At 32.7% G+C, this 16553-nt stretch overlaps 1 protein-coding gene across 1 annotated transcript in view; it reads right to left on the bottom strand.

Moving 5' to 3' along the window:
- Positions 1–976: 976 nt before the first annotated feature.
- Jarid2 (Jumonji, AT rich interactive domain 2) overlaps positions 977–16553 on the bottom strand; it is a 37013-nt gene continuing 21436 nt past the window's right edge. Inside the window, exons 3-4 of the mRNA XM_067789029.1 lie at positions 16172–16330; positions 977–2337 (exon numbers count right to left, since the gene is read on the bottom strand). Of these exons, the coding sequence (XP_067645130.1) occupies positions 2017–2337; positions 16172–16330 (480 nt within the window). The 3' untranslated portion in view covers positions 977–2016. The remainder of the gene's footprint in view (positions 2338–16171; positions 16331–16553) is intronic.

Below are 16553 nucleotides of genomic sequence, written 5' to 3'. Positions count from 1 at the left end.
AAACATGTTTGTAATTTTTTGCGTTTTCTTAATTTTTATGAAATTTTCACGATTTTTAAGTTAAGACACCATTAATCGATCACATTGGAGATGGTTATGGATATGGGTATGGGTAAGATTATGGCATTTGGGTTAAGGAAGTTTAATTGGCTTATTTTGTTTTGTTGATTTTCCGACAGGGTGGATAAATGATGTATATTGGAACGATTTTCCGTCATCCCTTGTCAAATTTGGCTTTGAGACAAACCGGTTTCGGCGTTGTGCCATCATCAGTGTCGATTTCCGTTCTCGTTCGAGAAGGGATGGCAGAAAATCGTTCCAATACACATCAAGTTTAATTGGCATTTATGGTATGGTTATGGCTAGAACGTTATGGAGCTGTATGTTCAGCATGTCATTATGCTTTTATGTTGAGCTGTTGCTGTTGTTGTAGCGATAAGGTTTCTCCCCGAAGGCTTTGGGGAGTGTTATGGATGTGATGGTCCTTTGCCGGATCAGATCCGGTACGCTCCGGCAACACAGCACCATTAAGGTGCCAGCCCGACCATCTCGAGAACGTTTATGTTGAGCTCGTTTGCCTCTTGTTTATGGATCATAAGAATACATCCCATTGCAGTTCTCAGGACGTTATTTTTGCAGGGTAGCAGCTTTTCAGTGTTTTTTTTTTTTCTTTTTGGATCAGGCTAAACTGGCGACGCGTAAGCACATGACTGTTATTATCATCCACATCATTATCGTCATCATTATTATATTGCTTATTCTGGTTACTCCTTTTTCTTTCATCTTCTCTTCAGTTACTTTTCCTTCGCTTTATATATTTATCGAGTTGATTTCGTTCATTTCCATTAACTTATTTGGTGTCTGTTTGCGCTCACCTCAACTTAACCATAAACATAAATTGTTCACATACTACACTTACATCCACATTCTGAATTCCCCCATACAGCGTACAAAGTTGTCATCAAAAACGTTATAGTTAGTATTAATGAAATATTTATTGTTGCACTTCATGTGGAATACATTGAACATCTAATGCAAATGTTTATTTATAAAGAGAACTTACAACATATAATATGCAAAGGACTAACAAAAAGCAGATAAAATTCAATTTTTTTTTTTTCTTTTTGTAATTTCTTTCATGATAGAAAATTATTGAAAAAATGTGGACACGGAAACAAAATTAGTGAAATACCGCATTTGAAAACAAAAAACAACACTTGCCATATTTTAATTATTCTTGTAATTGAACTTAAATAATTAGTGTCAAGTTTTTATTTATACATCACGGAAATTTGCCAATGCTTAACATCAAATGCATATTTATTAATATTATTTTCCTTAAAAAAAATCAAAAATAAAATGTCTCCACTTTGAGAGTTAGTGCATTTTTATGCAAATCTAAAACACTCGTATATACTATATCTACTGCTGCTGCATCTACTGTTAGCAAAAAAAAAAAAAACACCGTAAAATTAGAAATTGCAACTCTTCTATACATTAAATCTACAATTTAGTTTTATTTTATTAGTTGGTATATATGAAGTGTTCAAATAGTTATTAATAAGTATACGCAGATTTTCTCGTCTGAAAATATATTTTTTTATATAAATAAACGAATCTTATACATTTATGTATGTATATGTTTAAGCATTTTCACACATTTATTATTAATGGTTTTTTAAACCATTTTGTGTTTTCTCAATTTAAAAAATCTTTTAAACAGAACTCAATAACGTAAGTGTTTAGGTATGTTTTATACATATGTATGTATTACATATTCTATGCGCACTTGCAAAGCATTTATAATTGCAATTTATAGTTCTATATTAAAGTTTTTTCTTTTGCCTGTGTATTATTGATCAAATTTTTATGCATGTTTGTAACAACGCCTACAAATGTAGATGACATTAAAGTACATACATGCATGTGTGCATCACCACTTATTCATATACATATATTTGTGTTATACATTATTTTTTATTTACAAAGATTTTTTCGTTTTCGACGGGCTCGATACTACTTTGACTTTTTCCCCGTAAGCGTGTGCCGTTTCTGTTGAATCTTATCTTTTAAATTTTTGATTAGACTTTCAATATCATCCACATTATAAGCGTAAATCAGTTTGCATTGTTTAGCTTGTATGTTGCCGTTATTTAAATTCTTTAATGCATGTTGCAAACAATATATATTTCCTTCTTCAGTTTTAACCATTGAAATATACAAATTCGCCCGACACAGATCACATTCACTCTCAATCGATTTTTGAGGTGGTTGTTGCTTTTTCGCCTTGGTACTTTTTTCACAGGTCACTTTCTCCGTCGAAGTAACACCAGCAGCCTAAAATGAAATAAGATGATAAATTAAAATAAGAAATACACTAAAAAAAATATATTATATTAAAAATGAAATATTTCGGCAGTTTAGAGCCATTTCCTGTTTAAAAAAAATCTTGGCGTGATTTACCACTGAGGAGATTTAGGCCGAGCTTCTCTTTGAATTTATTTCGTGCTCCTTTTTAATTTTCCCTATAAATTGGCAGGACGGGACCTACATATTTTACGCCGACTCCGAACGGCATCTCCAAACAGTTCAATTTTCACTTAAAGCTTTTCATGGCATGGAGTGTGTGCCAATTCAACTCCGAGAGGCGACCCCGATTGGAAAAATGGTTGGCGCAGCCTGCCCAAAGCGTACTGATGAAGAAGGCTTAGCACCCTTCGAAATGAATCTATGTGCGCAGCTATGACAGGTTGTCTGAAACATTTTGTACTTACTTTTCTAAAAACAAAATACAATTTTTCAATTATAGAAAAATTAAAAAAACAATAATTATCATAAAAAAAAAATTGTTCTGGTCTTGAGCTCGAATCGAACCTTGAATCGAAAAAGCTTCTTTATAAATGTTGATATCAGTTTGTCTGGGAGTTAAACCCAGGACCCTCGGTTTGGTATGTCGAGCACGCTACCACCACACCACAGCGGCTGCCACCTTTTCCAGTTGTAAATGAGAAATCGTCAGATATAAATGCGAAATAATCTTATGGAAATGAGAATAGTCAATGATCAATGCGATAATAGTAAAATAACAAAAATAATTGAGAAAGCGTCAATAGTAAATGAGAACAAGTAAATGTAATTGAAAGCGTCAAATGGAAATGGGAATTATCAAGTGTAAATAGCCAAGCGTCATTTCAAATTCAAGAGCGTGAAACGTAATTGAGAATAGGCATTGTAAATGAAAATAATCAATTGTAAATGCGAAAGCGTCATTGACTATTCTCATTTCCAAATGACCTCTCGCATTAACAATTCACTTTTCTCATTTCCATATGACACTTTCGCATTTACAACTGACTATTCCCAAATATATACAAATGACGCTTTCTCATTTTCTTTTCACGCTCTTACATTTACAAATGACTCTTCTTGTATCGAAGTGACGCTGTCGCATCTAAAATTGACTATTATCATTTCCATTGCGTAATTACGTCTACAAAATTCAACAAAAAACAGATCAGAGCGACGTAACAATTTACTTGGACATTAAGATTCATAAGCTCTAACAAGGGATGGAAATCAATCATCCCACAGAGTAAGCCATGCACAAATATTAATCCAGATATTGTTCTCCGAACTACAAGAGTTTGCATATCAACCAATCTACAACGAGAAAACCTTAAATGAGACAATGCACACGAATCTTTTTTGCATACGCTCAATTCTATTCGAATAAACAGCTTAGAAGGGGTTCCAAACTATGGCAGCATATTTAAAGTTAGACCTAACAAAAGCAAGTCAAGAATATCATTTCCATATGACGGTTTCCCATTTACAGCTGCCTGTTCTTATTTTCAAGTGACACTCATTTGAAATTGGAAATGGTTTAGAGCAGGTAATTCAGCGATTTTAAATTAAAGCCCGGATATTTGACAGTGTAAATCTAGTCCAATACCGTTGTCATACAGGAACTTAATCGAATCACAATTCTATTTAATGAAACAATTAAGTTTCCCTTTCCATACAGGGCCTTTTGCTTTATTAAGCGAACATCTGTCAGCAGCCCCAAAGAAATATTTCGTTTTCACAAAAAATAGTTCAAATGGAAAGTAGCCGATCCCTTCTTAACTACAAATACAATCATATATATTATTTCTAATTGCTGTTTTTATGTACGGGTCCCTTATTCGCTCTTATTTGGAATCCAAATGTATAAATAAAGTTTTGGTTGTAAAGATGGAGATTCGGGCTATTAGCGAGCTTTAGCTAATTTTAGTCGTAGTGCTTTTGTTTCGCTATATTTTATTAAAATAATTTGTTAAAAATAAACGATTGAGCGCACACAAAGAAATCTATTTTTACTATGGCACTATTGTGAATATTTGCACTATATTACCGGCAGTTGCTACCATACGCTAGATGGTAGCGCAAGCTGTAAGTTTTAATTGATTGGTAGAACAGCTGATTTCTGTTGATATTTGATAATAGACTATTATATTGGTTGCGCAAGATGCGCACGGGCCCGGCTCGTCAAAATAAAATGCATGCGCAACTCCCCATAGATGTTGCACCTAACAAAATATGTGCCTATTTTCGAAAAAGCCATATTATCTTTTGCAGCAAATGCAGCGAAAATAAAGTTTTGAAATTTTTTCGTGTTTTTCTATTCTTCGTAAGTTATTGAAAATAATTTATTTTTGATTGTCACTTGTTACATTGACAATAAAATTCGAAGCACCAAGCAAAGCCGACTGGATTTTTCACCCGATTAGGCATTCAATAAACCAATAATGAGATAATTAAGAATTTGTATTTTGTATGGAAGAAAACTTGACTAATTATTTTATTAAGCCTCTGTGTGAAATTGGAATATTACTAAACATTTCAAAAGTGAATATTGAATATTGAAAAATCCATCTTTTATTGTATTTTTGCATATATGTGTAGTGACTACCCAAATCGGACCCTGCCGCAATATGTGGCAACATCTGAGTTTTACCAACTACAGCCAACGTCTAGTAATACTTTGAATTTCAACGCATATACAATTTGGGACTTTCCCTTTTAAGATAAGACATTGTTCTTTTTAGTTTTAGTTTTATTTGAGTTAATAAATATAGAAATATAAACATAAATTCTATAAGTGGTGACCCCGACGACAACAGAATAGTACAACCAAGCATTGCTGAGGCATTTTCCAAATCATGACCAATGAGAACTAAGAAACATTTCACGAGGCAGTATCTCCATTTCAAGTGGCACGGTGGGCAGTCGTTGCAGAAATCGATTCAGCTGTACTGGCACATGCCAGCGACATTATTTCCCTCACCCAATGCAAACAAGTACGACATATTGAAAGAGCTATTGATCGAAGAATTTAGCGAATCAAAAGAAAAAAGTTTAGGCGATTAGTCGAGTTGGGAGAATTGGGCCAGAGAAAGCCTACAGTTTTGTTATGAGAGACGAAAAACCTGGCGAATCAGCAGCTAGGTAAAGAATTGTTGAAATCCTTATTGCTGCGACGACTGCCCCTCCATGCGCAGCAAATTTTAGTAACGATGGAGGGTGAAGTAGAAGAGTTGGCAAGAAAAGCTGATGACATAGTGGCAATTCCGACTATGAGTGGTAGCGTCGATGCTATTTGCAAACCAAGTGACGATGTAACAGCAGCCATTTCAGAGTTGCTGGATAGGCTAGATCGTTTAGAGAACCGGGAGGTAACGTATAAACAGCAACGGATCGGAGCGCCTCGGCAACAAGCACGAGCGACCAGCTCACGCAGTGAGGACAGACGGGATACAAACCGCGATATCTGTTGGTATCATCATATTTTCGGCAAGAACGCAACACGGTGTCGGCCACCATGCGCTTTCACACCAAAGCTTTCGGAAAACTAGTCAGCCCCCTCGACAAAGCGGCTATGTAGAAGGAGGATATGAACTCCAGCCGCCTTTACATTCGAGACAGAACGTCCTCAATGAAATTTCTAATCGACACGGGCGCCGAAGTTTCGGTTGTACCCAAACGTCACGGTGAGAGTATGCAACCAAACGCAATGAAAGTGGTTGCTGCGAACAATACTACAATTAATACATTACATACAAACGACAGATAACATTAGATCTCGGCCTACGACGACCATTTAAGTGGTGTTTCATAATCGCCGACGTTGCGCATCCTATAATAGGTGCGGATTTCCTCAGATACTAGGACGGGCGCTTTGCCAAATCAAACTGCCGCCACATAGTGTACTCTCTTTAAAGGGAGCTAATCCCTATCATGCGATCTTATCACGTTGTCCTGATCTTACTAATGTCTTGCCCAAGGCCAACATACCCACGACAGCAGTTCAACACCATATAGAGACACGAGGTGCACCGGTAGCACAAAGGGTGCGACGACTTTCTCCTGAAAAACTGGAATGTGCGAAGAAAGAGTTTGAGTACCTAATCGAACGCGGGATTTGTCAGCGCACAAGTAGTCAATGGGCGAGCCCGTTGCACATGGTGCAGAAATCAAACGGGACGTGGCGGCCTTGCGGCGATTATAGGAGATTGAACGCGAAAACAGTGCCAGACAGGACTTAAGTGGTGAATTGTTCGGAAAAAATTTGTTTTCGGCTTTGAACTACATACATTTTGATAACCCGCTGCCTTCTTATTCTTCTCGTTGTCAACTGATCAATCTGCAATCACTTGAAGCGAGGAGAACGGTGCACTTGGTTATGTTTGTGTACGACTTGATTGTGGGCTCTTTGGACTGTGCGACTCTGCTTGCGAAAATATCGTTTAATGTGTCGCAAAAAAATCTGCGCGCATTCCTGCCTTTTTACTTGAGTTCTTATAGAGCAAATTACTTTTATTTTAGCCCAATTTTCCGCGCCCCTACAGAATTAAATAAGCTCTCTACTAGATTAAATATTGATTTTTCTGCGTCCAGAGATACATTTAAGGCTTCCTTTGACTTACTCTTTACATAATGTTGTACCTATTGTATATGTTTAATATTTATATTTATTTTATTTTTAATATATTATTGTATCTAGTCTGTAGGATTCTTGATCATAGACTGAATTAATAAACTATACAATACTATACTAATAGATTGCAAGAAGGCATACCACCAGATCCCAGCGCACCCGGCAGACGTGCCAAAGACAGTATTCTAACGCCGTTCGGACTATGAGTTTAAATATATGACTTTCGGGTTAATGAATGCTGCCCAAACGTTCAAACGCTACATTGACGAAACAGTAAAAGGGGTATCTTTTGTATTTCCATACCTAGATGATGTACTCGTAGCTTCCACGTCGCCAGAGGAACATGCGGAGCATCTCAAACAGCTTTTTGACCGTTACCGCGAGAGGGGGTTAGTTATCAACGGCGAAAAATGTCAACTAGGTTTAGAAAAAGTGAAGTTTTTAGGACACTTAGTCTCGGCGGATGGTATCAGACCGCTGCCGCAGAAGGTCAAAGGTATTCTACAGTGCAAAAAACCGAAGGAAGTGCACGAGTTGAGGTTTCTGGGGACAGTAAATTTTTATAGGCGATTTTTGCCCTACGCTCCGGCCACCGAGGCACCTTTACAAAAATTAATGGGACCATGTAAGAAAAGAGATAAAACCGAGATCCGTTGGGCGAGAAAAACAACAGAAGCGTTCGAGAGACTGAAACAACAATTGGCAGAAGCGGCCCTTCTTGCGTTCCCCATGAAAGGTGCCACAATAGCTTTAATGACTGACGCCTCCGACGTCGAAGTCGGTGCCGTGCTTCAGCAATTAGTTAAGGGTAAGTGGATGCCATTAGGTTTTTTCTCACAAAAGTTTACCCCAACAGAACAACGCTATAGCGCATACGATCGTGAACTAACAGCAATTTACAAGGCAATACGGCATTTCCGTTATCATTTAGAGGGAACAGCTTTCATTATTTTCACGGATCACAAACCGTTGGCACATGCATTGGAACAGAAGTGGGAGAAAATATATTTGGTAATAAACCAAATAATTATTTTATTTTTAAAAATTTATTTTTGTTTATTTTTGAGTTTAGATATTTTAATACTAACTTTTTTTGAAGTTATTCAAAAATTTTAAGTTAACATGAAAACTCAATTAAAAATTATTTTAAAAATTAAAGTAAAGAGTACAAAGTAGTTAACACTATATTTACTCCCCCTCCAAGAAAATTTAAAACAAACAAATTATTAATTAATATTAAATGTAACCTTTTTTTGTTTTTTGTTGTTTAATGTATTTCTATTTGTATTTAAATTAGTGTTAATAAGTATGTTTGCTGGTTTAAGTAAATCAATTGAAATATTTTTAATAGTATTTTTGTATTGAATTGTAAATGTTTGTTTCTTAGAGATAACTTTAAAAGGTCCTTCATAAGATGATTCTAAATTAGATTTACGAAGAATTTTAACAAAAACATAATCACAATTTTCTAATTTTTTAGGAACGAAAAAGTTTTCTTTGTTATGATGAACAACTTTAGAACTAACAAGCGAAAAATATTCTCTTATTTTATGAAGAGCGTCATTAGAAAAATCATGTTCTTTATTACTATTTGAAATAATTAATTCACCAGTTATTCTAAGTGTTTGGCCATAAACAACATTTTAAATCTTCTTTAATAGAAGTTCGTAAACCAAGTAGAATGAATGGTAAAATGTCAGACCAATGAACAGAGTCGTTTGATGCTATAATTGCTGCTTTTAAAGTTCGATGAAATCTCTCTATCATGCCATTTGCTTGGGGATGGTAGAGATGTATGAATTTTATGAGAACCTAAAAGTTTAGTTAATTCCGTAAAAAATTTTGATGTGAATTGTGAACCTGATCTACTGTAATATTCAATGGTATACCAAATCGTGGTATATAATTTTGAATAAAAGTTTTTACTATAGTATTTGTTTAAATATCTTTAAGTGGATAAGCTTCAGGCCAACGTGAAAATCTATAAATAATTGTTAAAATATAACAATTTTCATTTGAAACTGGAAGAGGTCCAACAATATCCATATGAATATGTTCAAAACGACCTGATGGTACTTGAATTTTTTGAATAGGAGATTTAGTATGTCTTGAAATTTTGGATTTTTGACAATTGATACAAGATGAAGTCCAATCGTTAATTTCTTTACGCATGTTAGGCCAATAATATTTATTTTGAATTAATTTTCTAGTTGTTCTTATACTTGGATGAGATAATGAGTGAATTTTGTCAAATATAATTCTTTTCATAGAATGTGGAACATAAGGTCGAAAAGGTTGTAGAGAAACATCACACCATATGTTTAAATTAATAACTGGAATATGAATTTCTTTTAAATTATTTTTAGAATTTTGATCAGAAATGGTTTTTTGTAAAAATGTATCAGTTTGTTGTTCTTTATATAAAGTTTCTAAATTATTATCTTGAGTTGAAATTGCATTTATTTCTGGAATACGGGAAAGTGTTTCGGCAACTATGTTGTCTTTTCCACGTATATATTGAATATCATTTGTAAATTGAGCAATATATTCAAGATGACGTAGTTGTCGAGGAGATATATCTTCTTTAGAATTTAGAACATGAATTAAAGGTTTATGATCAGTATAAATTGTAAAAGTTCTACCTTCAAGAAAATGTTTAATTGAATTATAAATTGCCAAAAGTTCACGATCAAATTTTGAATATTTAGTTTCTGTTTTAGTTAATTTTCTTGAAAAATAAGCTAAGGGTTCTAGTATATTATTGCTAGTTTGTTGAAAAACTGCTCCAATAGCAACATTTGATGCATCTACTGCTAATGATAAAGTACCATTTTTGTCGAAATGTGTAAGTAAAGTATTTTTAGCAAAAAGTTTTTTAACATTTTCGAAAGCTGTTGTGGTTTCATTTGTCCAATTTAATTGTTTGAGTTTGTTTTTAATTGCATGTGTTAACATTTCATGCAGAAGACTAAGTTCTGTTGCTAACATTTTAATATATCTGTGATAGTAATTTATCATACCTAAAAATGTTTGTAATTTATTTATAGAAATTTGTTTTTCAAAATTTGTTATGATTTCAATTCTATCTAAAGATGGTTTAATACCTTCGCCTGAAATTTCGTAACTTAAAAAAATTAATTTATTTACACCGAGAGTGCATTTTGAAGGTTTGATATTTAAGTTATATTCTTCAAGTCTTTTGAAAACTGATTTTAAATGATTTATGTTGATCTTCATTATCACTGGCAATAAGAATGTCATCAATGTATGTAAATACAAAATGGAAATCAGAAAATACTTCATTAATAAAGCGTTGGAAAGTTTGAGCACTGTTTCGTAAACCGAAGGCATTCTTACTAATTCAAACATTCCAAAAGGGGTAGTTATTGCAGTTTTATGAATGTCTTCTTCTGCCATTGGAATTTGGTGGTAAGCATGCACAAGATCAATTTTGGAAAAAAATTGTTTGTTTTTTAAATCAATTGTTAAATCGTGGATATGTGGTAAAGGATACCGATCTGGTGTAGTAATAAAATTAAGTTTTCGATAGTCTCCGCAAGGTCTCAAACCATTTGGTTCTTTTTTAGGAACGATATGAAGTGGAAATGCAATAGGATAATTTGAGGGTCTGCATATACCCGTTTTAACTAAGAAATCAAATTTAGCTTTAGTAACTTTAAGTTTGATTGGATCAAGACGTCTGGGTTTCGAAAATGGTAAAATACCTTTTGTTTCTATCCTGTGAACCGTATGGTGTTTAACTTTTTTAGTATAATCTGGTTCACAGGTAATAGATGGAAATTTATTAAGTAATTTTGTAAACTTATTTTCGACAATAGGAATTTTGAGTGAGAAAATAGCAGAAAATCCAGAGGATCTAGCAACTTTAACTTTTGTAGTAGAATCCATTATTTCTTTATTTTTAATATTGACAATAATTCAGAATTTTTCTAAAAAGTTTGCTCCTAAAATTGGTGTATCAATATTCGCAATAATGAATGGAAATTCCAAATCTCTTCTTAAACCTAAATCAATTTTAAGTAGTTTTGTACCGAAAGTTTCAATTGAAGAACCGTTTGCTGCAGTCAAAGTAAGATCCGAATTTCTTTTATAAATTTTAAATTTAGAAAAAGGAATAACTGATACAACTGCGCCGGTATCGATAAGAAAATTAAGTTTATTGAATTTCTCAAATATGAATAGGTGACGAGTAGGTTTAATAATAGTTCCATTATCCGTCACCGTCATAATGGATTTTTTTAGTTTAAATTTTGTTCAGAATTTGAATTATGATTTTGATTAAAATAGCATGGGGTATACATTTAAGAGCGTTATCCTTAAATTTTTTGTGATACCAACAAATATTTGTTTGTGAATTAAAATTACGATTGTTTGAAAAATTTCTGGATCTTGAAAAATTTAGAGATTTAGATCTATTTCTATCTTTAGATCTTGAATGGATTTGTAATTGATTAATATCATTAGAAATTTTATTTAAATTTTGAAATATACCCGTGGTTAATTCAGTTAAATTTTTAACGCATTGTTCTACAATATTATTATTTATACTCGAAACTATAGGAGATTTGGAAGAATGAGGTTTGTTGATTAAATCAAAAAGTTTGTCAGCTAAAATAATTACTTCATCTTTATTTTGATTGTTACTAGAAGTAAAATGGATTTGTATTTCTTGTGGCAATTTACGAATCCATAATTTGAAAAGTAATTCTTGACTTACATGAAGTCAGTACCTATAAGTGATTTCCTAAATCTGAATAACTCAGATGGTGAACGATCACCAAGTTCAGTTTTTGAAAATAATTGTTCTAATCGTCTTTCTTCGTTAAGAGAAAATCTTTCACATAAAATTTTTTGGATTGTATCATATTTATTGAAAAGAGGAGGGTTAATAACGTCAAAAACTTTAGAAATAGTATCTTGTCGAAGGGTAACTAGAACATTTTGAAATTTTAAATTATCATCGGTGGTATTATTAATTTCAAATTGTCCTTCAATAAGTAAAAACCAGGCATCAGGACAATCTTGCCAAAATTGTGGTAATTTAATAGATTTAGTAGAAGGAAAATTTGTAAAGTTATCTTGTGTTGAAGTATCTTGTGTTATATTAGAGATGTTGTTTTGTGGTGTATTAGAATTGTATGTTAGAATTTTGAGTTGTATTGTGAGTCATGATGTTATTTGTATGGTTGTTAGTTTGATTTTCAGAATTTGTAAAATTACGGGTTCGTATTGGTGAACGTAGAACCATATGAAAAAAAAAAAATTTAAATGAAAAATTTGAAAATTAGAAAATATTTAAGAATTTTTTTGGAAAGGGAGTTAACAATTTAAATAAAATATTTATTTTTATATAAAAAAAAAAGTAGCTTTAAATAATTTATATAAAATTGTTAAAATATAAAAATAATCTTAAAATAAATTTGAAAATCTAAAAGGTTTAAAATTATAAAATTTTAATTTTTAATTAAATATTAAAATAAAAATTGTACTTACATAAAATTAAATTTAATAAAAAAATATTAAAATAAATAGTTGATTGATGATTGTAAAGATTTTAAGCGAATTAATTGCGTTTTTTTGACGTGATAATCATTAAATACATCGTTGTTGATGTTTATGCAATGGTTTTGTTATGCAATGGCTTTGTTATGAAATGGCTTTGTAATTAGTGAAGAGGACAGGTTACGAATGATTCCAAAAAATGGCATACAATATGATTTGTTCGCTGAAAAGTTGACGTAGTGTATACTCAATTAAATAATTTATTATACACAAAGTTCACACAAAAATCTCTTTGTTATAAGAGAAAATACTTGGTCAACTTTTATAAATTTTCGTTTCGATGATATGTGCGTGGAATAAATGTCGTACGCACAGAATATTACATAAATAAATAAATGTGTATACACACACATACGAATAAGTGAATGTAGAAAAGTTAATTGCTTTTGATTATTTTCAATTTTTGTTCATAAATCTGGTAAAATTTGGGTTCCATTTTCGGCTTATTATTAATTAATTTGTCGTAAACTGTATTTGGATTTAATATTTTTATTTATTTCTTTTATGATGTTGTTGTTAATTAGGTTTATTGTACATAAATAATAAGTTAAAATACCTTGTAAATGTCTTAAATCATGTTCAGTTTTTCGTAGTACATTAGTGATTTTAAAATTTACTCCGTATTCAGTTACTGGCAAGCATGTATAGTCACTGCCGTTGGAACAGAAAACACTGTAAATTCCACTGTTTGTTTTTTTTTTTGTAATGAAAATGTGTTGAAAAAATTCTACAGGCTTTTATATTTCTCTGCTGTAGTGTGCTTAAATCCTTTTCGTTCATTAACTTTTAAGATTTTTGCAATACATACATCGATTCCTTAAATTTGTTGGTATTGTTTTTGCACATCACATAAACATATAAAGTTCGTTGGTGGGATCGCCAATATATTTGGTAATAAACCAAATATTTATTTTATTTTTAAAAATTTATTTTTGTTTATTTTTGAGTTTAGATATTTTAATACTAATTAGAATTTTCTTTTTTTGAAGTTATTCAAAAATTTTAAGTTACCATGAAAACTCAATTAAAAAATATTTTAAAAATTAAAGTAAAGAGTACAAAGTAGTTAACACTATAGAAACTTTCACCACGGCAGACACGACAGCTTAATTTCATTAGTCAGTTTTCTTCGGACACACGACACATCAGCGGCGCGGATAATATTGTAGCCGATATGCTCTCAAGGGTCGAGACCTTTTCGCTACTGACGCCAGTAGATATACAACAATTGCATGACGAGCAAACAAAATGTAACAAACTTAAAGGATTACTTGATGGCGAACAAACCTCGTTGCAGTTAGTGGAACACCGACATCAACAATCGGGCATCGTAATAGTTTGTGATAAATCAACCGGCACATTGCGACCATACGTGCCAAAAGTGTTACGACAAGTGATATTTAATGCTTGTCACGGTTTGGCCCACCCAGGGGCAAAACCAGGGATGCACCTTAACGTTAAGCTAATCGTTTATCAAAAAATTTCCACCGTTTCCGTTGAAACACTTCGAAATATTATCGATAAAGAAATTATCAAGATAAATTGTATCTCGTTTTTAACCGAAACTAAAAGCTTTGGTTTACGTTAAAAACGTTAACAAAAACGTGATACTTTATGTTTGAATTGTGCTGGCAATGCTATAGCCATGGTGAAGCCGTAAGGTGGTAACAAAGAGCGCACATACACACACAAACTCCATGTAATTTGTTTGTGTAATTCGTTGGTGGTAATGTCAAAAATACTCTGATAAATGTTCGTACTGTCAAAATTCATGAGAAAAGTTGCAATCAGCTTGGCTAATGCTTTCACCTTTAATGACTCCGCCATCAATCAGCTTTGCCAGCATAGTTTGAAATTAATAATCAACATAAACGATTTGATTTCGTTTTGATATCGCAGAAAACGAAACGAAATCATTTCGTTAATTTAACGCTTTTAACGTTAATAAACGAAACGAAATGACTTCGTTTCGTTTATTAACGTTAATTATCGTAACGAAATGATATCGGTTCGTTGGTTAAGCATGCCTGGGCAAACGAACTATTAAATTGATACCGAAAAGCTATGTATGGAAGATAATGGGTTCAGACATACGCAGTTGAGTACGCAGTTGCCCAGCGTGTCAACAGCGTGCAAAATCTCACCGCACACGAAAGCAGAGCTAGAACTCGCCCGTACGTACGTAGCCCGGAACGTAGAAATCAAAACAATTTGGATTTTTTCCGTAAGAACGTGTCAGCTGATCGCTCTCTCACTAGACAGAGTTGCCTAGTAAACTTTTGTGCGCTAATTTTTGACCGTTTGCACTTTTATGCAAAAACACCTAATTAAAGTTTGAAAAATTGTGAAAATAATTCGAAATAATTATGTAAAAGTGCTGATTATAAATACGTAATCTATTTATACTTATTTAATATGTATTCCGGCCTTTTACAATATCAAAAATTAAATTGGAAAAAGTTGATGTTTCCATAAGCATGCATGCAAACTGGCCAATGGCAACAGTGCTTTGTTGTAAACAATACACACACAAATATGTTATCTACATGTACACAGACGCACACATTGATTCCTACGGGCTTGAGAGTTCGGTCAAACGTGCTTCGTACGACAAACGTCCGTACGTACGGCACACGTCGGTGGGTAACTGCCGCATAAGCGAAGTCTAGGAATCCGCCTAAATGAGCATGCAGACATAAGGAAAATGAAAATCAACACAGCGCTATCGCAACACACCACATCAAGCGGTCACTCAGCTGATATGAAAAATGTTAAAATATTAGACAAAGAGAAACGAACAAAAATCAGATACACTATAGAGAGCTTACGAATAATGGAGAAAAGGAACAAAACAGTAAACATAAAACAAGACACGGATTGCATTTCCGCGGCTTATTTGTTATGCCTTTAAATTCTGTTGTTTAGTTTGACAATTGTACCACATATAGATGGTATCAGAGATATGTTTTTATAATAGAAAATTTAACATATATGTATATGTATGTAAGTCCATTTTCGTTTATCTTGTTTGGTTTTAATTTTTGGACGTTGTTGAAATTTAATTTTTTCGACTTTGATTTTTAAGGTTTTTTTCATGACCTACTAAAAAAATTTTCATATGTATACCCTGTGCAACCCAAAAATGTTGTCTTAAACTGTCATCGTAAACGTTTTTAGAGGACATTTTTAGTCGGACAGGGTATACATGAAAATTTTACAATGAAACGAATTTTTTTTAGTATGTCATAAAAAAAACCTTAAAAATCAAAGTCCAAAAAAAGTCAAAAAAATTTAATTTCGCAAGCTCGAAAATAATTTTTTTTTTTTGGGTAAGCGTAGTGGAACTTTTTTCCTGAGCCCAAATCCTATCGAAAAATCGATGGCGCGATATCGGTTAATAAATCGACCCAATCTAATATACATACATGTTTGAAATTTGTAGATGTTGAATTCGAATATTTTGAAACTGTGTGCATAGTTTACTTAAAGTCGGAATATCCACCAATTAAAATGTAGCACTATGCAAATTGGCATTGAAGCTTGGCCTAAATCTCCTCCTACGTATGTATATCTTATCGGAAGTATACACAAACAATATTAGATTTTACATACCTTAAGCTGTTCTCGAGCGGCCAATTCTTTCTCATAAACTTCTTGAAGCATAGGTAACATTTGTTGTAATGTGTCAGATGTAACACGTTGATCGTAGCCCAATGCAAAGAGTAACTGTTCTAAGGAAAACATTGCTGGCTCACAGCTTTCATGAATGTCCTAAAGAAAATCAAGAATAGTCATATAGATATATGCTAATTATATAATTTTCGTTGGCCTATCCAACTTTTTAATTTGAAATAATAAATAAGATCGAGTCGTAAATTAATAATATTTTAGTCAATTGTTTTTAATTATAATTATATCTGGTGGGTTTTTTTTCCAACCATTCGAATAAATTTTTACTCGAAATTATTTACCATTTCACCATTCAACATAACAA

Source organism: Eurosta solidaginis, chromosome 5 (genome assembly GCF_040869045.1).
Source record: "Eurosta solidaginis isolate ZX-2024a chromosome 5, ASM4086904v1, whole genome shotgun sequence".
In the NCBI taxonomy this organism is placed as follows: Eukaryota; Metazoa; Arthropoda; class Insecta; order Diptera; family Tephritidae; genus Eurosta; species Eurosta solidaginis.
Note: the sequence above shows the minus strand (reverse complement) of the source record. Positions and strands in the feature narration are given on the sequence as shown.